The sequence below is a fragment of the Chamaea fasciata genome, unplaced genomic scaffold (assembly GCF_029207755.1).
Source record: "Chamaea fasciata isolate MVZ Bird 193981 ecotype frontalis unplaced genomic scaffold, bChaFas1.0.hap1 SCAF_1, whole genome shotgun sequence".
Classification (NCBI taxonomy): domain Eukaryota; kingdom Metazoa; phylum Chordata; class Aves; order Passeriformes; family Sylviidae; genus Chamaea; species Chamaea fasciata.
In genome coordinates this window covers 112188235-112210079 of record NW_027094086.1, presented here as the reverse complement: position 1 = coordinate 112210079, position 21845 = coordinate 112188235, and the positions used below count along the sequence as shown (strand labels likewise).

General features: G+C 38.7%; 1 protein-coding gene across 3 annotated transcripts in view; it reads right to left on the bottom strand.

Annotated features, from left to right (window-relative positions):
• The window catches only part of GADL1 (glutamate decarboxylase like 1), an 82972-nt gene that overhangs the window by 31233 nt on the left and 29894 nt on the right, over positions 1 to 21845 (bottom strand). For all 3 annotated transcript variants that reach the window (XM_066194049.1, XM_066194066.1, XM_066194057.1), the window contains exons 10-14: positions 18775 to 18839; positions 18449 to 18530; positions 11421 to 11620; positions 7154 to 7205; positions 4039 to 4128 (exon numbers count right to left, since the gene is read on the bottom strand). In XM_066194049.1, coding sequence (XP_066050146.1) covers positions 4039 to 4128; positions 7154 to 7205; positions 11421 to 11620; positions 18449 to 18530; positions 18775 to 18839 — 489 coding nt within the window. The remainder of the gene's footprint in view (positions 1 to 4038; positions 4129 to 7153; positions 7206 to 11420; positions 11621 to 18448; positions 18531 to 18774; positions 18840 to 21845) is intronic.

The window sequence follows — 21845 nt, the reverse complement described above, 5'->3', positions numbered from 1 at the left end:
AAAGTTCAGTAAATCACAAAAGACTTACTAGGAACCAACTGCTGCTTTTTGAACTTAGATTTTAGATTTTGAGATCTAAAGTGGTACTTAGAATACAACCACTAGCCTTCTTTACTGAGCAGTATTCAATACATTGTACTCTACCTACAGTTACGCTCCAGGATCCTTTGGCAAAGCCAGGAGGAGGGGTCTGTTAAAGACAATTACAACAGTGTTATCTTTTAGTCTGCAAGACAAAAGTATGAGTTTCAGCAGACTACTCCAGAATGAATAAGACATGGCTGTCTGGGTTAGCAGTAGCATGGCAATAGGATAGTTCCAAATGTAACCCTCCACACCCTTCCTTGTGCCCTAGCATCCTCTGTGCTGGCAGGAGGCTTTCCAGAGATGCTCTCACTAACAATCAGCTAATTTTACATGATCTGCAGGCATTTCAGTATATGCTGAGAAAGGTGACTTTTTTAAAGAGAAAATTGTTACAAGAAAGAATATGCATAGATATTTGTAGGTATGGAGAAAATATGAAAATTGAAATGATATCTGCTTATGTGTTTTCATGTCTTCCCTCACTCCCATTTCTGGCTTGTAATTTCCAGTTCAGCTTTTCTCACCGTGACCCTGTGACACACCGACCATTCTCAGCAGTAAACAAAATAAATCCTACGGTGTGTCACCAAAGGAAAGGAGTGATATTCCCACTGGGGGGCGCATACAGCACTAGCAAAGCCATTGCTCCTTCATCCCGACAATTATGTCAGTTGCCGGTCAGAGACAGCAGCCCCCAGTCTGCAATGACAAAATAACACTACTTACAGATACTTCTAGTTGGATCTACCAGCAACTCCTCAGTTACCACAGAGGGCCGTCGTTTGCATGGTTTCTACAAGAAGAAATCTCTCCTCATTGGGAAGAATGACACTGGAAAACACCTTGCACAGCTGGATCACTTATGGGCTATACCGTCTGCTATTGCCTCAGTGCGCTGCTCAGCGCTCAGGGCATGGACTATCTTGGACCATCGAACTGCATCCTAAGCCTTGCTGCACTGTTTATAGAACTAGCTTCACTACACAGCCAACTCCTGCTGTAATCCCAAAAGATCAAAGTGGTGTCAGACTGTGGATGTGCATAGAATTCCCAATTTCACGCATAACAGAGGAATGTACCATTCATGCTGTCATTTACTTCCCTCATCATCATGTTGTTTTCTCACTCCCTAAATTGTTCAGGTGATGAATCAAATGACCAGTTAGTGTTCCAGATCCTTCAGACTTCTATCACATTTCTGTTTTGAATGTAGTAGACTCTGAAGAGTGCAAATTTCACACCTGTAGTTGAAGGCTCCAAAATTTAAAACAAACTACCCCTCCCCCCAGAAAAAAAAAGAGAAAAAAAAAAAAAAGGAAGCTTCTGAGAGACACATTCTATGTAGGACAGTAAGAAGGCTGACATCAGGTATCACTCTACCGTCCAGTCAGTCCTGACACATTTCCATATAAAGTGGGCCATGGAAACTGGAGAAGAGTCAGTACAGCAGAAAACCTCCAGGGTTATTTTGCACAGGTCTATGCAAATTCTTCACAAAGCTGAAAACTTTAGATGAGAACAATTTGTTTATCAACTTTCACCAGCACTAAAACTCTTATAACTAGCCTTAGAAGACATCATGTTATTCTGAACAATATTGCTGAACAAGTAGTTGAATAAAATCAATTACTTGCCCTAGGGATTTTTAAGACATATGTTTCCTTAATTATTGTCAGTTATGCAGGTCAACAAAAAGGAAGATTGATTTTTGGATAAACAGAATAACTGTGATGTTAAAATGTGGTGTGAAAAGAGAAATTGTGAATGAAAGCATTTTAATGCTCATTTTAGTGATATTATGGGAATATTCAGAAACTGCTTGCAATCAAGAAACTGTCACAGCCCCAACTGTCCATCAACAGCACCATGTAACAACCTCTCCAGCCTCAATGCTCTTATCATTTATACCTTGTTGATCAGGATGCATTCCTTCTTGTCCAGCAATATGTTTGTATTGATTAATGTAATATAATGACCATGCTGGTTGCATCAGCAGTGGTAAAACAAATTGACCTTAGCTGAGAAAGTCAAGTCAGTCTTATTTTTCTGACCCAGTGCTGTCATCTCATCTGCTCGCTGATACATGTTGTGACCCGAACTGGCCCTCAGCATCCAAAAAGCAGGGTTACCAAGACCTATCCCTGTAGAGAATCAGGGAGGTGAAATAACACGTTTTCACTGTAAAACAGGCTCACTTCTGTAGTGTCAAACTACTTCCCAGCAGTGTCTAAAATAACACAACTAACAATCATCATTTTTTGTTTCCTCTAGGAGAGAAATTCATGCCATTTCCTAGGGAGCTTTGGTCTCTTTTGTGCTAGATTTTTTTTTCCAGACTTTTGTGGGGAAGAATGGAATAGTTTATGTCTTAGGATTTGGGATTTCTTAGTTAATCATCAGAGGAGATTTAAGAATCAAGAAAATGTCACCTTGCTCATGAAAAGAGTGGTTGAGATCCACAGCAGTGGTCAGTTCTTGGAAGAAATTGCATGCAAGCTTCTTTCCCAAAACACTGGCTAGAAAATCTGTATTTCCAGCATCAGTCTACCTATATTGGTACATAAAATAAAGGCAGGTATCTATTCCCTACCCTGACTGGAAGCACCACAGAGTAACAGAGCAAAGAACCAGTAAGTTACACTCCATAAGCCACTCAAATATACGTGCTCAAAGCCATTTGCTGTGCTTCATCCCTTCCCTCCTTGTTCCCATCTGTAGCCACATAAATCAAACAGTGACAGGTGCAGCATTGTTCCTTCTATGCCTTCCAGTTGCTCCTTCCCAAATCCTGACTTGTCCATGAGTAGATGAGCTGTTACACAGCTCTATATCCATACATACACACACACACACATACATGTATATATATACACACATATATTCATATATAAGCCTTCCACTCTAAGGAGAGGATGGGAAGCCCCAAATGAAAGGAATATGATTTCGTGAAAGTATGGTAAATGCCAAGCCCTTGCATCCATAGTGTGGCTAGGCATGGATCTGTACTACAAAAATGCACTTTCCAAAATAATACAGGTGGGGTTAAGGAAGATCTTTCTCCCAAAGGCACCAGCCTCCAGCAAAAATTGAAAGCAGTTCCTGTAAAAGCTGCTGAAATGAGAACAGATGTTACAGGAAGCAACATATGAACTATGTAACTATATTATAAACTACGTAAGCTTGTTTGCTTGTTTACATAGTATGCAGATGATATACTATGTTTTAGTTTAAATTTCTAGTAGCAAACTCTATGAAATAATAAACACAGAACACCAAAACTCTTCCAGAGATGAGCAAACAATGAATTAAATTCAATTCTTCATAGAATAGCTTATTCAGTAAAACATAATACCACAATGTCTAGTGGCTTCTTAATTAAGTCTTAATTATTGATTTTCTGCTAGTAAATTCAAAATTTTACTGCTGCTTTTTTTCCAAGATGTTCATGATTTTCTATCAGGATGGAAAAGAGTTACCAAAACACTCATCTGTGACGGTTTTCCCACAGTCTTTTCCCATTATATTCCTGTTTTCATTTATGTTTAACATCAGAAATATATTCTAAAGCATTTCCTTGCTTGCACTATCATAGATTATCACAGATAATGCAAGCCAAGTTCCAAGGACAGCACTAAGTATATGAAACAGGTAATGAATAATCTGTCTAGACAAGAGATACACCAACACTGTTCCTCTTCTCTCAGTTCTGCCAGCTGCTAACAGCTTGGATAACAAGCTGAATATTTGTTAATGTTTACACCTCTTCCATTAAGAAAAAAAAAATAGATTTGTCTAAACCAAGAAAAACCTTAAATCTTATCAACATCTATTTAAGGATTAAATCCCCAGTCTACTGAAAGGTTATAATGGTGAGCAAAACCAAGGGCTATTTCACATTCTTATCTGGCACACAGACAAACCAATAAGCCTCAGGCAGCACGTGACACTCACCTGGTGCAGCTTTTGCCAAAATTCAGGTCCATCCTCCATTTTTCTCAAGCTGGGTGGAATGTACCAAAAGCAGACGTTTGCATACTCCGGCTAAACAAGAGAACAAGTGACTGCGTGTAAGATGCAACGGAACGGACAGGGACACATATTACACACTTTCAAAGAGTTCTGCTTTAGTTTTTAGGGGGGTTGAGTTTATACCCTTTCCTTTAAAGCTTCCTTCTCCAAGTCACCTTTTGTTTCCTTTTTTTTGAAACTAGAAATAATTTTTCATATCATCCATTCCTCTTCCTGCTGCCAGGGGCTCATTTTTAATTTCTTCCTTCTATAGCCATCTTTAACTGTTTTACTCAGTAAAAAACTTTGGCTAGAAAAAGTATAAGAGAGGCACAGAAAGATAACTTACAGAATTCATATTTGAAGCAACTTTAAAGAATACGTTTTCTTTTTAGTGTTTTGGGGTTTTTAAATGAAAATTTCCAATGATGCCTTTTATACAAAAACACAAAAACTCAGTTTTTGTGACCATTTAACATTTGCACACCTCGTCACTTTTCTACTGAACAATGCAAATCTCCTCTCATATCACAGAGCACACTATACGGTGCAGGAGTTAATGCTGAATTTATCAATTTCCACATTTTATAAGAATCTCAAGACCCCTTTCAGGGTGTGCACCATATCCTGAATGTATCCTGTCTAATATCTAACTAGGCCTTTTGAGCAAAGACTGAGACTCCACATGTCTGCTTTTATCCAGGGAAATATTGCCTTTAAACTCAGTAGAGTTAGCTGCAAGGCTCCCAGCAGAAGTGGCTGCTCACCATGCATTATAAAATAAGGCATTTTGAGCTTATGAGGTTTCTGTATCATATATGATTGAGAAAATGTTCCTAGCAGGCCAGTTCAAGGTATCTATACATTTTCTGCTTATTTGGAACTATATTTTTTTTTTGTTTACCAGCATAGAGAACAATAATATGAGGAATAAATAACACCTTCTGACCCCATCCCACACAACCCACAAATCACTAAGTCAATTTTGACCTCCACTATTTGCAGCACAACATTCAGATGGCAACTAGATTATAATATGGATTATGATAATTTGGATTGTGAACTCACACACCCCGCTCCTCTCCCACATGCTATCCTCATTAGTACTAGCTGAAAGGATAAAAACACTCTTAAAAGGGAGATTGGTAGCTGAGTCACAGCGTCTCTTTGCCCCACGGTGGATGTGACTGCTATTATAATCCCAGGCAGCCTCCTGAACGAGGAGAGCCCACCAGCTGAGACATGTTCTTCCGTGAAAAGCCACTGAGAGCTGCTCATATCATTTTCCGCTTCACTTCAAAGAATGCATTAAATACAATTTAATCATCAAGAAGAATATCATTGTCAGCAGGAACTGAGCTGCTAACCTGCCATGTGCTGCCGCTGAATGGATTAAAGATCGGTTCTTAAAGTCCCATTTCTTTCCCCAAAGAGCTTGCTTTGAGCACACATGTAAACACAGACCCTGAAAAGGCAGTGCTTTCCCCACAAAAACAAGCACTAGCTCAGTGTCTCAGGGTTTACTGCAAAACTATCTAAAATCAGATGGCAGGAGCAGACAGATGGCATACATTACCATATTGCCATTGCCTATATTGCCTTCTTGATTATCTCAGTTTCCTTTCACACATCAAATATATCATCGCCCTCTGAAAATACCATTCATCCTAGAAAACTACCCCCAGCCATGCTTCACACTCTATTTCTGCTTATCTTGTCACAGGTCTTTTCCAAGCAGGTAAGCAATTATACCATAGAAGAGTTCAAGATGACTCAAGCACAAGCAGCATTTCCAGGCTTTAGAGCAATTCTCATCACAGGCTTTTTCCTCACTGCATGTATCAGAGGATCATCTTCCTAAGATTCTTGTCTGAAGCCCATCTTCCCTTCAGAGAGGCCTTACACAGCTGGGCCTCGCTGCCTCATAGCAGCTTTTCTTTGAATTCTCATTGCTTATCCCCCCTGCACTCCTGAAAACTTCCTTAGCCCTTTCAACTTCTCAACTCGTAGCAAAACTCAGAGAACTCAAGAAGCTCAACTTCTTTCTCAAAGTCCATACCACAAAATTCCCTTCAAACCCACTATGAATCCAGGTGTCCCATTCCTGCAGGAACTACACAACAGCCTCTGCTCTTACCAAGAGTTTTCACATCTAGAGCAGCTCTGGGCTCTCAGCTAAGGTCTACAATAAAAAGAAATGGACAGCTTTTAACAGACTTGCCACTTGACTAACCCCATCCTGTGCTGCTGGCCTAAAATTCTTCAAGTGATCAGCAGTTTTCAAAGTTAAAGAGAAAAGTCTACATTGTATGAAATATTTTTCATTTTTTTTATTTTGTCTAGCCTAACCTGCAATGCTCATGGTGACACTAATTCCATTTCCCATCCTCCTCTATGTACTCTCTTCTTCCTGATCCCACATACCAGCCTGTCTTTCATACAAGTACATTTCCAACAATTCAAAAGGTTTTTATAAAAATGACAGGTCTTTGCGACATCCTCAGACATCACCCTTATTAAAGAGCTGAGGACAGGTGGAAAAACGGTACTTAAGCTCTATTTCCTTCACTCACTCTCCCCCAAGCAAGATCAACAAACAGGAAATAAGCTGACAGGTTTAGTAAAATAAGTGAAACACAGAACTTTTGGGTAGTTTTTAGGAAGATGGGAGTCAAAATGGAACTAGGGGGAAAAATACGGACTTTAAAAATGAAAAGTCCATTTTTAGGATGAAACTATTTTTCCATCCAGCACACAGTCTTATCTGTAGGTCTGGCAAGCACTGTTTTTTTTTACAGCCAGCCTCTTCGCTCTCCCAGAAAAGTGCTCCACCTATGCCCCTTGAGGCAAGACAGGACCAGAAGCTAGGAAATAAGGTAGAATGATGGTAGGGAACACAGCACATATTATGCGTGTTCAGTCATATCTGTGGATCTCCAATACATAATCTTTCTAGATTAGATTCTTTAAATACAAATTGGTTATTGACTAAAAAGAACAAAATTAGACAACGGACACTTCCTAACAATAACAACAGTTCAGTTCTCCTTTCACTTACCTCCAAAAGAAGCTGGAATCCCTCTCTTTTTTTAATTTCCTCCACCAGGTATCTGTAATTAAAAAATCAGGGGTTTAAAGCACAGAACAAAGCAATACACACAGACAACTGAAAAAAAAAAAAGGGTCTTAAACATGTATTTTTTTTCCTTTTTTTCTTTCTCCACACTAAGAAAACAACAGAGTTAAACCTCATTTCTACCTGCTGTGAAAATGCAATAGCTATCATAGCTATCAGTTCCTAGAAACAAAGAAGGCCACAGCCAGCCAAGGAGCACTGAGGAGAAGCCAAATTCTGTCCTCAGGCACAGATTTTCAGCAGAGCCACATGGCACAAATTGATCCCATTTGCATCAGGTGGTGAACTTTCCCAATGCAAATTAATACCTCCATCCCCTGTTGTCAAGTGCCAGTGCTGGGCTGCCAGGTTATTTCACGGTCACTCTGACACCTCTTGCATTCTACTGTCACCAGGATCTCTTAGCTTAGCCAAGAATTTAAAAATTTGAACATACTTCAAGCCCAGCAATTTTCTCAGTACTGCCCACATTCCACACAGTCCACAGTGCAACCTTCCATTCAGTGGGCCACTGCTTATGTACAACAATCCCTGGACATCCTATGCCAGCAGTGTATTAAAAAGGGAATTTCTTTTCTTTCTCACCTGTCACACATGAAAAACACAGAAGCTTCAATGGAAAGATGGTTTTGAATCAAAATTTTGGATACAAAAAGCTTCAATTTACAGAAATTCTTAAAACATGACCACAACTTTGACATGGCACGTAGCACAGAGGAATTCTGAAGCAAGGGGGACACAGATGGGAATTCTCTCTTTCTTCTCCCCAACCAAAGCCTTACAAAGAAAAATTTCAACGAATTTACTGCAAAATTCACACTGCTTTTCCATTCCAACAACATTTTAGCCTTCTACATGAAGATATTGCTGTCTAACATTAATAAACCTGACTCAGTTAAACTACTGATTGTGCACAAATCTGTTCTTCTCTTGCATTCACTGTTTGGCATTTTCCTGTCTGAAGCTGCATTACTGGTCCTCACCCTAGTAATTCTTTTTGGTGAGAAAGAGAAATATTGTGAAAAGAACCTCCCTTGGTCCTGCCCACACACCTGAAACTTGCCCCCAGCAGGGACACCTTTAGCACAGTTGTCTCTGCAATACCTTCTCTTCAGCAGACGTGCTGCAGGAACAGGCTGGCTGGGGAAGCAATAAACAATACCCTAGATGACACACATTTTTCCAAACAGCTCCTGGGGAGTTGTCACGCTGTTTATCATTAACAAATGCTGTGCCTGTGACTCATTACTCCTCAGCACATATCCTGGCTTTGCAGTGGAGGGCCAGTGCCCACAACACACAGCTCAGGAGTTGTGCTGTGCACTGCTGAGGCGTCTCCTCTCGCTGAAACAAGTCATGGTTCTGGTCATTTCTGCAGTGACCCTTCAGATCCTCCTGTGTGCATTTGTTTGTTATCTGGCTGTTAATATCCATACTACTGCTTAGGTTGAAAGAGAGACATGATTATCTGTAGAGTAATTATCTTATGTCAAACAAGCTTGCTGCTTCTGTTCTGTTTATTAGAAGATACTAGTCTGTGCCATAAAACCAACATTCAGCAACATCAGCAGGCTATTCATATGACAGTGGCTTTCAATTTGATTTTTTCTTTTAATAAATTCTGAAAATGAAACCTATGCATAATCACTTGCCTTTTTCTTTTTTTTTTTTAAGGTCTTGAATTGCTAGAGCAATTTTGCAATGCTTAATACCTTTCCCTCCTACCTCAAGTGCCTTTATTTTATATCACCTAGGTAAAAAATCTGACGTAGGCTACCTGATGTCAGTCAGGTTCACAACACTGTTAATCATGCTCTTAACTACACTGCCAACAACCTAAGAAGGCAGCCATTAGAAAATCCATTGCCCATGATTTATCTTGCCAGGATCATTTGATGGCAGTGGAGCAATTTACTTTGTGCATCTTTCCACAGTTGACAGGGAAGTTTTATTATCATGTCACAGATGTAGTATGTTAGAAGGGCTTGAGTCTTAGTGAAGACCAAAGTACACAGAGAAATGTCATTTGCTATGATTAAGACTTGCAGAAAATGAGAGGTGGAAATCTGCTGTGAATGTAGACATATGCCTGCTAACAGTGGGTGTCAAAGAGGAAACAGGCAGAAAAATTCAAAAGATGAAGCATAAAATGCAGAGGTGCTTATATAGTAACTATAGTTGTATTCTAAAAGCAGTTTACTTCTATTTTCTTTTTATTGTACTTTATAAAGCAACATCCCTACATCAAAAATAATTGGGGGGAAGAAAATGCGCAAAAAAAAAATCTGAAGCAATCAGCTGGATGCTCTGCTCTACGTATTTACAAAGCAAGCCTTGCTAAATAGATAGCATAACAATGATCCTGGGATATTTAATACCCTGAAAGCATGATTCATCTCCAGAACAAGAAGATGTTACTGGAATAGCCAATAGGCAAAGTTTGCTGCATCAGAAATACATGCCTGCAATTATCCTAAAACCTTTTCAGCTCTGCTTGGCTACCACCAAAAAAGAAAAAGCAATCTTCCCCTAAATTCTACAGTCAGTGGACTAATTCCAGAATTAATCCAGGTCTGTGTTCAGGAACACTGAAATACTACCCTTGCAATTGAAGTAACATCTAACATAACAAAAGAGGAGAAAGGCTGCATAGCTGAGCAGTTGGTAAACATGGTCCAGTGTCCATGTCCATGCAAACTCAAGATGGCAATGCTACCACTGTGAAGAATCTATTTCATCAGATAATGTCTAAAAATTAAATTTCTTCCTAATGGAAAAACAAACCAAAACCAGAAGAGACAAGCCAGTCACTCTTCAGAAGTGTTACCATCTGAATCCTAATGTTAAACAGAAATATCGATCCCAGAAATGTCATTAATCACTACACAGTCAGTCAAATGACCTTGGCCAGTGACCTTGATAAGACTGAATTCTCCTACCGATAGCAGAAAGGATTACTTACTCTGAACAGACAAAGAATGGTGCAATGCTTCGCAACAAAAACAAGGTGCAATGTAACCAGAACATATTAAAGAACACATAACCAGCCAAATAACTCAGTGGCTTTAAATAAATCAAATAGAGAAAAAAGTCACAGCTTTTTCAGCTTTTCTGGTTTTGGTTCTTTCTTTTTTATTCCTTTCAAATCCACTCTGGGTTTAGGTCAGGAGCATTTTTATCTTTTCTTTAAGAAACTTCATTAGAGGCAGGCTATTCCTTTAATTTTGATTGAAATAAACATTCAATTCTTTTCTACTTGTCATTTCATATAAAAAGTAAAATGTCAATACCAATTATTTGACTTAAGGCAGTCTGTAGACAGTTCGGTCTAGTTTTCACTGTGCTTTCTCTTGTATAAATTCTGAATACACATTTTACCTAAAGTGAACTTCTTTTAATGGTCCGTTATCTTATTTCAAAATAGTTTCTTCTAAGAGAAGAAAAAACCACCTGTGTATGGAAGTCAACACCATCACTTCATAAATATTTTCTACCAAGAATTTTGCTGAATTCACTTGTGAAACTCAGTTCTGCAAGACCAAAAACTTAATGAGATTGAAGAGAACAGGTGTGGGGAAAAGCACAAGAAAAATGTGTTTCAGTCAATAACAGAACGTACTGTGAAGTAAGAACTTCAACAAACTTGAGAAAAACCACTCAGTGTGTCAGAACAATATTGCTTTCATAAACCTCTACTAGATCCTAATATTAACACAATGTCTTCATATGAGTTTTCCATGATCAGTTTTTTGCACTTCCTCTTTCACAAGGAATAGTGTGAACAGGAAAATTTGGTTCTTCCCAGATACAGCTTGGATTCTGGCACATAGAACTTCTTTTACACCAACACCAGAACACACAGCTGAGCTAAAAGAAAGCATTTTGGTAACTCTGTCCTATATCTAGTTCAGATAACATAAATGTTCCACAATAGAGACTGATAGCCTTATTTTGACTTCCATGTTTACCAACATGTATGCTTATCACTAAAAGCAATCATTATTGTTAAATATTGTAGCAAATGTAATAACATTAATTACTATTGTTATTAGTTCCACCCATTATACACAAACAAAATGATAGGGGCAAAATGTAACAATGGGGTCTGTTCCAGGATATGGATTACCAGCAGTGCCAACATTTCAGCCAACCAAGCAGACTAGACACACTCAAAACTGTGAGGCAGTACCTCGCCAAAGCCAGCGCCCTATTCACTCTCTCCTCAAGGCCCGTAGTTCCCAATGCTTTCCACATCAGCCAGAATTTGAATGCGTCTGGACGCCTGCTGCACTGGATGGACTTGTCACCAGTGTCATAGCTGACATCATAGAACTTGTCCTGCTGGAACAGGTACGCAGCCTCGGCAGAGTAACAGTTCTTCAGGAGGCCCTATGAGGAAACACGATGGAGACTTCAATCAATGATAAGCATTTTCAAACCCCCTCATAAGCCAAAGCCTTTATTTTCCTGTCTGTATCAAATGCTTATTAAAACAGATCTGGATAGGCAGAATACCTTCCAAAGCTTATGGTGTGGTTTAAGAAACCTGGATAAGCCTAAAGTCAGTGAATTCACACTGACTACCAGCAAACATTTTTTTATGATCATAATCTTCATAATGTCATGGAAGAGTGGCAGGCTGAAGAGGAATTTTGACTCAGGTCTCAAGAAATCGTGGGAGTGGGTACCACAGAAACAGTTGGCCTAAAACATATATGGATGTGAAAGAGAGAGAAAAAGGAGACACCTATGTCCACTGCTCCAGTTTTTAGATCACAGAATCACAGAATATTTTAAGTTGGAAGGGACCCACAAGGACCATTGAGTCCAGTCCAACTGAATGGGCCATACAGGGACTGAACCCACAGTCTTGGCATTATAACCATCATGATCAAGAACAACCCCTGAGGAACTTCCTACATGTTCAAAAATGGCTCAATCTGTTCCTGCCTTGGTTACTGGCAGGTAAGGAAGATTTTAGCCCAAAGAAATAAATGTTTAGCCAAATAGTCACTGTGGGTTTAGCATAGGCCTACTGAGCAGAAGAACCACAAGGAGATTAGTACAACCCAATATTTCCTCTTTCACATTTCAGAAAAATGTAACACTTGAAAATAAACTTGAGGAATGATACTTTCACATATGCTAATCATGATTTCTAAATAAAATTATTTTTATTCAGTAATTTTCAGCCTACAGCTTCTGAGAGGCAACCTGGGCAGAGATGAGCAGCACAAAACAGACAAAGATTAATGAGTGATGTGGCAAGTTCCAGCAAAGAACAAGGCTGAGAAACTGAAAGCACTGAGGCTGTTACAGGTTTAAAGGTATAGAGGAAGAGAAGAGACACAGGACTGGCCATTGGTTGAAGAATGAAATATCAAAATATACCCTGTAAAACTATGAAGTAGAGAGAAGGGCTGGCAGAAAGCAGGCTTCAAGAATAGAGACGAGGGTGGCCCTGTGAGGGCCCAGGAAACAGAAAACACGGATTTGTTAGTGCTAAGAAGAGCACAACTCATTTTCCAATTCAACATCACTCTTCAGTTTGAACCAACAAAACAAGGATTTCTCATTTCACTCTTTTCTCTGCATCTGCTGCAAGTCTGATTTTGAAATGGCACAGTGTCTGATAACTCTCTTAATCAAAGTGTCATATTCCCACAACAGAGGTACAATCCTTGATCTACATTCCAATACCTTACTTATGACTTTGGGACTGGCAATAAAACCGAGTAAAAAGGTCAAGACAATAATGATAAAAAAAAAAAAAGATAATTAATGAACTGGCATACACAGAATAACTCTGCCTCTCTCCTAGACTTCTCAATTCCCTCCACAAAAGCAAAGCAAATAAAAAAGTCCACCTGCACACCTATTTGTAGAGCACAAAAGCAGAACACCACCAAGGTTTCTCCACAACTTCTGTAATGGTTTGACAATCCCATTGTAATATTTGTTTGGTAAAAGTACACCAAATTTGGTCTGAACTCTTTAGTCACAGGAGCAGCACATTAAGCCTTGTGAAAAGACAGTTTATATGACAGCTTGGGGAAAAAAAAAGGGCTGGTGTCTGCTCTCCCTTTGCAGAGTGATAACGTGCAGCTGCAGCACAGGGTAGCCACAGCTGGAAAACCAATGATGGATGCAGTGTTTTGCAGCATATAAGATTCCAACAGCTACTTTCCAATTTTCTCAAATAAAGAAAGGCAAGAAGATGACATAAGAAACTACACGATAGTCAAACACTGAGGCATCCATACTTTTGAGGGGTTTTTACAGCTTTTTTTCCTCTGACTAGTGGCTGCACAGCAAGAAACAGGAGTCACTCTGTCGAGACATTGTACTCTACCCATTTAGACCTTCATACCTTTATTTTCAGGAGAATAACAAGTTTACTAGACATGGTGTTTAAAAAGAAAAAAAAAAGTAAAAAGGCAGCAATATCCACAAATTTAAGCTAATTGCTTTGTCTCTTACTGACTTCAAATGTTGAATGATGTATCTGCAGTGAGTGTACAGCAGGGGTTGGTCAATATGGCACTGTCTTCTGCCTCATCAAAATGCAATGCAGCTGCACAATAGAGAATGTCACAGAATAATAGTTCCCTTCATGCCTGTTATCTGATAAATAATAACTATTGCTTGTCACAAGAAACCTAAACGCAGTTGGCAGTATTACAAAAGACTGAGTTCACTTGAGATCACAGGATGGTTGCAGAGTTACATATTTTTTAAAAAATGTTCTAGAGTGAAAATGCAAAAAATATTTTGATGGCCCTGAATAAGCTTGTATTGTTGGTCACGTAGTTCAGAAAAAAAAAAAAAAAAAAAAAAGGCAGAAAAGCAGATACTGTCCTCATTTCCTGGTGCATCTGAAGCTGACAATATATGTTGGCTTGATGATCCTTTTCCACCTGCTTATCTTACTAAGAATGTAACATGCTCAAGAAATCCTGCTGAAGATACTGATACTATCAATCTCCAGAGGCAAGTACAGTAACACCCTCCTGCATGACACTGGAACAGAGAGGAAAAGAAATAAAAATCATCCTTTGTGAGAAAGAGAGAAATATTCCAGAAGAAAGGTGGAGGAGAAAGGGAAAAGTAAGGGAATGAAAAACAAAAAAGTCAGTTTTCCTAGTCAAATGAAGAAGAAGAAAAAAGAAAGGAAAGAAATATGCTTTAAATATGCCTTCTAACTCAGCATTCTCAGTCCCAAGAAGATCCCAACAGTTTTCCAAACAGTAACTGAGCTGCTGCATCTGCTCAGAAGAATTGCAAAAGTTTCATTAGAACTGCCCCTTTGGACAGCTTTGAGTTTCTGTCTTCAGCATCTTTTGTCTTTCTACCCTTTTAATGCAAGTTCTCAGCCTTACAGTCAGTCTGTTAAAGTTTAGGAAGTGGAAATATTATTTTAATAGAGGGCCCAGTCCACTATGAAGTTTCAAAAAGCTTTTGAATTTGATGAAGTCTATGTATAGTTTTTGTGTGTTCTAATTAATGGCAAAATTATGAAAAAATATGGATCCTGAAAGCAAGAGCTCCAGTTTCATAATTCAACATCTTTTTCTCATTGAACAGACTTACCTACAGCAAGTCTTCTGATCTCTCTCCATTTCAATTTCATTAATAAAATATCTTTTTCCCCAAGACAAGCCTCTCCGTGATTTGCCTTTTCTGAGGCAATAAGGACAATCTTTTGAACAGCATACTTGAAAATTGTCAAAAGCAGTGCAGTGTGAAAGGACGCTATAGCAACTCATTTCAAGAGGTGAGAAGGAGCTCTCAGTTGTATTAAACCCAAGCAAAAGCAATGAGAATAGAGCATTTCCTGTTGCTGTCCTGGAGGGGAATATCTATGATATTGCTGATGATGAGGAAGAGATTACATGTGGATGGCTACCATCACCACCTTAATCAATTACATTCTGTACTAAAATGAGATTTCATTAACTACATTGAGAATTTATTCCTAACTTACAAGTAAAAATTCTGCTTATTACCTAGAACTGATTCTTAATGACCTAAATTAGTGCTTCACTCTCACGAGACACAGAACCTTGGCACTGGTGATAAACAGTAGTTCTCTGTTTATATGTAGATAATATTCACACAGATATGGAAGACAGGAAGGACAAATTGGAGTAGCCCTGTGGTTTTAAGGGAGTATGTACAACCCAACACCGATTCCCAGCATTTTAAGAACATGTAAGACCAAAACTGACTTCACCAATGTTTTGAGATTATTGGTTCATCTAGCTTTGTGTTTAACTGCAATTCATTACTCAGAAGTACCAGTGTTTTCTGAGTAAGACTAACTTGTTGGAGAAATGATGAAAGTTACTCAGGGCATGGCAGTAAAAAAGGAATAGCTGAGCACTTCTTGAGTCCTTTAAGCACTGAAGAACTACAGCCATTGATCTGAGCTTTTACAAAGGATTAACCAATCTTTCTTTCCCTTTGGTGAAATTGCTTCTCTCTTCTAATCAAGTCAAACATGTATGTCTCTTTTCTATCTCTACCTTCCTTGGAAATATTCCAATTTTGTTTCACTAAGGCTGGAAGATACTCTTTTATCAACATTTCACTGCAGTTAATCTTTTTTTTTAGTTTTTTTTTTTTTTTTTAAATCTGTACAGGAAAATATTTAATTACAATGTTTCATTCTAGCAAGCCAGTTGCAGTGACTTAAATATATTAACACTGGTAAACACCATTGAAGTAATATGAACAAAGAAAAACCAAAACCAAAAAAAAAAGCCACTATTATTTTTGTTAATGGGAAACTACAGTGTTACCAGTACAACTGAAATGTGATGACATCTTCTAAAGATTATCTTTCATATAGAAAGTATGAAAGAGAAAAGGAGAAACTGAAGGGGACTAGTTTACTCACTTATAATCAAAGAAGCCTAATTCTGAAGTATTCCACAATTTCCCAATGGGCCTCAAAGCAAATGGGAAGATGCACTAACAAAGCTTCGTTAATCAGTCTTTCAGAGATTGGGTAATTAATGAATGGGACTTAACATTCATGATGAACATTTTGCTGATTTGATGTCTTGCGGAATTCAGAACTTCAGAGTCTACCTGAGGTTCCTTGAACGTTCACTTGCAGAGCAATGTGTGCCAGACTCCCAGCTCACATCTCAGCATCCAGCTCCCACTGATGCATCCAAACCACAGTGTGAAGGAATTATGTTCACATATAAACGTGTGCTTCATCTTAGCCATAGGTATTTATGTGCTTTAGGGGAACGCGCTCCCAAGTGAGAAACTGACACATGCACTTTTCCCTTCTCTTACTGGTGCAAAAATTGCATTTTTCATGGGAAACTGGATTCGGCTGCCTGTTTTGGTATGGAAAGGATCAAAGTGAAGCAACACTTTTCTGTCAAAGTGTCTTAAATATACATTTGATCTTTTTTTTCTTAAGGATTTATATTCCAGCTAGTTAATAAGAAAGTACTCAAATCTGTATGTGTGTCTGTTTGCATATAAAGACTTCACTGGCACATACACAGAATGAGTAAGAGCTGATTTTCCAGAAATTAGACAGAGTAAAATATCCTTCCTTCCCAATGCAGACAAATCTTCTGCATTCCAGAACACGTCTCACTGTACAACAGGATCTGATGCTGTGATCCATAATATTTCTGTTTTCACCCCTCAAAGACGTAAGATTCAGCTTTACAAGTATTTCTAACACAATATTGCCTAGCTGTGGTTTAAAAGTGGAGCAGGATCGCTCTACCAGACCTTACACTGCACAGAAGGGAACCGTAGAAAGGCTGAAGTTGGAACAGTGTTCATAAAGTGACTCAAAAGGCTAGAGCAGCTAGAACATTTCAATCCTCTACATTTCTTTCCTTTTTCTTCATGAGAAATTTCCACTATTCAGTCCAAGTAGCCTAATCATTACCTGGAGCGATATCTGTGTACTGGGCCTAATTAGTTAAAAACACAGCACTGAAATCTTCCCAAACCTGCAATTAACACACCATATCAATCTTAGTCAATAGCTTTATTCTGTTTGGTTTTCAGCTCAGAATAAAGATAATGTATGGATGGTAACCCTGAAATCTAATCCTCTTCAATCCCACAGGCCGTAATCTAAGGAAATGAGGTGGCACACACGCTTCTTCTTGCTGTCCTGCCATGTCTCACCCCTGATCTAGAGCAATCAGCTCCAAGAGAGTGCTGATTAGCAACTGTGCTCTTTGGTCCTCATCAGTTCTTACTAACGGAAGTTAGTAACAAATTACATGGATAGGTAACCCCAGCAGCTGCATAGAAAATATCAGTTGTTTTGACAGAGATTTATAAAAACAATTTACAAACCATGGCCACAAAATAGTGATGCAAATCTTAGGGGCTCGATATCTTTGTGATGTTCAGTCACTTATAACCTATGGAGTATAAGGTAAAACTCACCCATAATGGCGGGCAGTTGGCATAAGTTTTAGCAGGTTTGATTTTTAAATGAAGCTTCAAGTAATAAGCCTCTTACTGTTTGGTTTATTTTTTCTTTAAAAAAAAAAGAATGCCACAAAGATGCAAGAAGGGATTTTTGCTACATTGCAAATTCATCTTGAGACCAGAGCTCTGTTGTTTTTTTGCTAGACCTTTAAATTAGTCATGGCTTTTGGGAAGTCTAAATCCCCCTCCTGATGAGCAAGAACTCGTAGGACATGGAGAGAAGACTCAGCGCCTTTACCTGCATGTTCTCTGACTCCCCTCCCTCTCCCACTCTGGTGCTCCCTCCCGTACAAGGGGATGTGAAGATGAGCTTTGCCTGCTCTAAACAGACAGCACTGCTGCAGTGCCGATGGATGACAGCTATTCTGAGGGCTTTGATGAGCTTGGTGTTAAAGTGTGCCAGGCCCAGGTGACAAATACTCCATTCTGAATGCAAATCATGTGCAGAAGTTAACTAGCAAGGGCACTAGTTGCAAAATTTGACCACCTGTGAGTACAGTGACTTGGATCATTTTCACCTTGCTCTTTTATTCACCCTTTATTAATTGATTAAGTGGTGAAATTCAAAACAATATAATTCAGCCTTTGTACTGCAGTATAGTAAAACTGACTTTTGGCTGTTTTCTAATTATTTCCACTTTCATATTACAGCAATGACAGCCTATTAGAATATTAAAAAAAAAAAAAAAAGAGAGAGAGAAAATGAAAATTAAAAGGAAGGTGAGGAGGGCTTACAGAGTTGTCTTTCACCAGAAGAGCACAGCACTGGATTCCTGCCAACAGCATTTTATGGGGATTCCAGGCAACAGAATCAGCCCTGCAAAAATCATAAATGGAGAAAGGGAGGTGAAAATTGCATCTATAATCATGGGTACTTAAGAATCATAAAAGAGGACACATAATCCAAGCAGACAAAGCAGATTTCCCACATACCCACCCCCACCACTAGTTCAGAAATCTCTCCAACTATTTTTAAAAATGCAGCATTTATGGAAGCCAATAGGCCACATAACTTTCACCTCAATCCCTAGTAAGTGAGCCCATGGACTAAAGTGACTTACCTGTGGATACCATGAAGCAGTCTGCGATGCTTCCTTGATATCAAAGCTGAGCCACCCCAAGAAGCCTGTTGGAACATTTATAGAGCCATGAAAATGTTATTTGTATAAAGTTATTCTGATAATACTTCAACTAATAGTTTCCAAAGACATCTTATCTCATTTAAAACTTTGTTTACTACACGGTTAAAGGGCTAAATTTTGCCTTTAGTTTCATCTCCTGAAATAAAGATGGCAGCCTGGGGCTATGCCTGAAACAGAGGAGGTTGTGGTCTGTGCCACTACATGAGCCACAAACCAGAGTGGCCCTTCTGTGTAAGCAAGGGCAATGAACTCAAATATCCTTCCATAACCAGACTCATTCCTGTCACCAAATAGAGTTGCTTCCTTTTCCCCAGCCTTCAACTATCAGTGACAGCAGAAAGCCCCACTTTGCACATCTTCCTGCTAGCCAATTCCCTTCTGAGAATTTCACTGGGGAAACAGTGGACAGCGATAATCTCTGGCAATTGCAAAGGCCAGGCTCAGGTTTTGCACAGATATTCACATAAGTCATTCAAGCAAAATCTGTCAGATGGCAGTAGCAGCATTTCTGTCACGAGCAACCCAACTGACCTTAAAATGACTTGAGACTCCCTCAGCCCACCTAAGTGTGTGCTCTAAGAGCCACTTAGACCTTCTCTGTAGTGAGGAGCTCTCCATTGAAACTCCTTATGTAGCTCCATCTATTCCAGACACCCAGCTTTGGGTGATACCTCTGGCAGATGAGTCTCTCCAGAGACTATAGAAGGAACCCAGACAACAAGTTTTCATTACATAAATTTAATTTCTGGACAACCTGAATCAGGGAATGTTATTCTTTTTCATGAATTCTGCAAGGATCATCAGGTGCTGTGAACCTTCACCTCCCAAACAACAACATTTATCCACAGTGGAAAGGTGAGGAGATAATGTAAGCACTCGGCATGTCACACAGTGCCTTTGAGAAGTTACTGCTAAATAAATAAATATATAAAACAATTTCAATATTCATGCAAGCAGAATGCACTTAAGCAAACCTGTGAAGGAAGCAAACCTCTTCGGAGACACAAAAAAGACATCAGTCCACAAAACATTTGGACTCCATTTATTTAAAAAAAAAAAAGGCAAAGAAAAAGAAAATCACTGATGTAGTTTCCTGACCTAAGCATAGAAAATACATACTTGTTTAGTTTTTTCTTTTTTTCTTTCCTTGAAATGAAAATCTGTGATAGCTGATATATGAATTTGTCCTCAGTATTTGCTTCACAGGCCACACGTTAGGAACGAGATCTGCTGTCTCTGGGAGACAGGATGGCAAAGGCTCACAAGGGAGATGAAAGTTATTAACTTGTCTTAAGAAGTCATTCTCATTAGTGGCACAGACATTAATAGATCACATCATGTTTTACACTGTCATGCTCACAACATCCTTACTGAGACAAGTGCTGCTGCACACACTACAGGTGGGACCTAAGGTAGGAAATTTTTTTGCCTCAAACTTCATGGTAATCCTGCAGAACCATGACTTGCAACTTCAATTCTCCATCTAGTCCAAATCTGCCATGCTGTGGGATGACAATCAAACTGAACTTCCTATTCAGAGACAAATTTTATTCCTCTCATTCTATGATTCAATAAAACAGTCACTAAGTTATTTCCTGACTTTCAGAATTTATAAACAACCCATTAAAATATAATAAATTTTTACAGAATTTGCATCCAAATTTTCTGTGTTTGAATATTTCTGTGTTTTACATTCTCACAGTTTGTGAAAAACAGGACTAGAAAGGCATTTGAGAGGTCATCTCCCATATAGTGTGTCATCCACAAAGGCAAGATTAGCCATACTCCCCTCATTTCTTTCAACCACATCTTTTCTAGAGGTTATTAATTAACAAATCAACGACACCTGTAACAAGCATTGAAGTGAAAAATAAAATGCAGAAAGAGACCAGCAATTGCTGCCCCCACAGCATTATTTGCTCTATTTCCTCCCTTTTTTAAAAAAAACTACTACTGGTGATCTAGATGAGAGAAATGATAATACTCTCCTTGAGTCACTGTAATACAAGATGAATTTGTGATCCACGTTTCTTTACCCAATTCAAAGAGCAAGTGCTTAAGGATCCAGGGCTGGAAAGAAACCTAACAAAAAACCCAAACAAACAAAAAACCCAACAAAAGTAACAAAAAAAACCACAAAAACAACCAAAACAAAACACCGTAAATGAGAAAGCGTTTAAGAATACTGGGAATCACTGGCTTTGTCTGGTTTTAAAGGCCTCTCTAATGATGGAGGCTGCACAACTTAACCACCTTATTTGTGTGTAATAGGAATATCACCCTTTTAATTTAAAGTGTCAGTCCTAAACAATGTTACCATTTGTCACACCTGCAGTGGTCAGGGGAACAGATTAGTCCTTTTCTTTTAGCAGCACCTTTTAAAGCTTCTGTAGCCTATTATGTTCTGTTCATTTGTCTCTTCTAGTTTAAATAACATCAGTGTTTTCTATCTTTCCTCATTGGTCATAATTTCTAGGTATGATGCTGTTTATCTACATTGCTTTCCCATTTTCTAATCTAATCTTCACCACAGAAGGCCTGTAGGGCCTTCTTGAACTGCATCTTTTTATTTGGACAAATTTTCGATAAAGCAGATGGCATGTAAAGCAGAAAGAAAGAATTATTTTATGTACCTCCTTTACTCAATTCTGAAATGTATTTAACTCTGTTTGAAAATATCACTGATAGGTGAACTAGAAAAATATCTAGGCCTTACAGTAAAGATCTGCTATCTAGCCAACAATCCCCAGCCTGTGTTTGTGTACTTGATTACTGCAGTTTAGAATTCTATCTTTATTGAACTGCAGCCTAGTTTTTTCATATTTTTTCTCCAAATTGTCAAAATACCTTTGATTTCTAATCCTGTCCTCCCACTGCCTTTTACAGAAGCCTTATGTCATTTTCAAATTTGTCAGCATATTCTTTTTCATCCAAGTTATTCAAGTAAAATACCAGATAATTTCTACCCTTTGAGGAATACTGCTCCAATT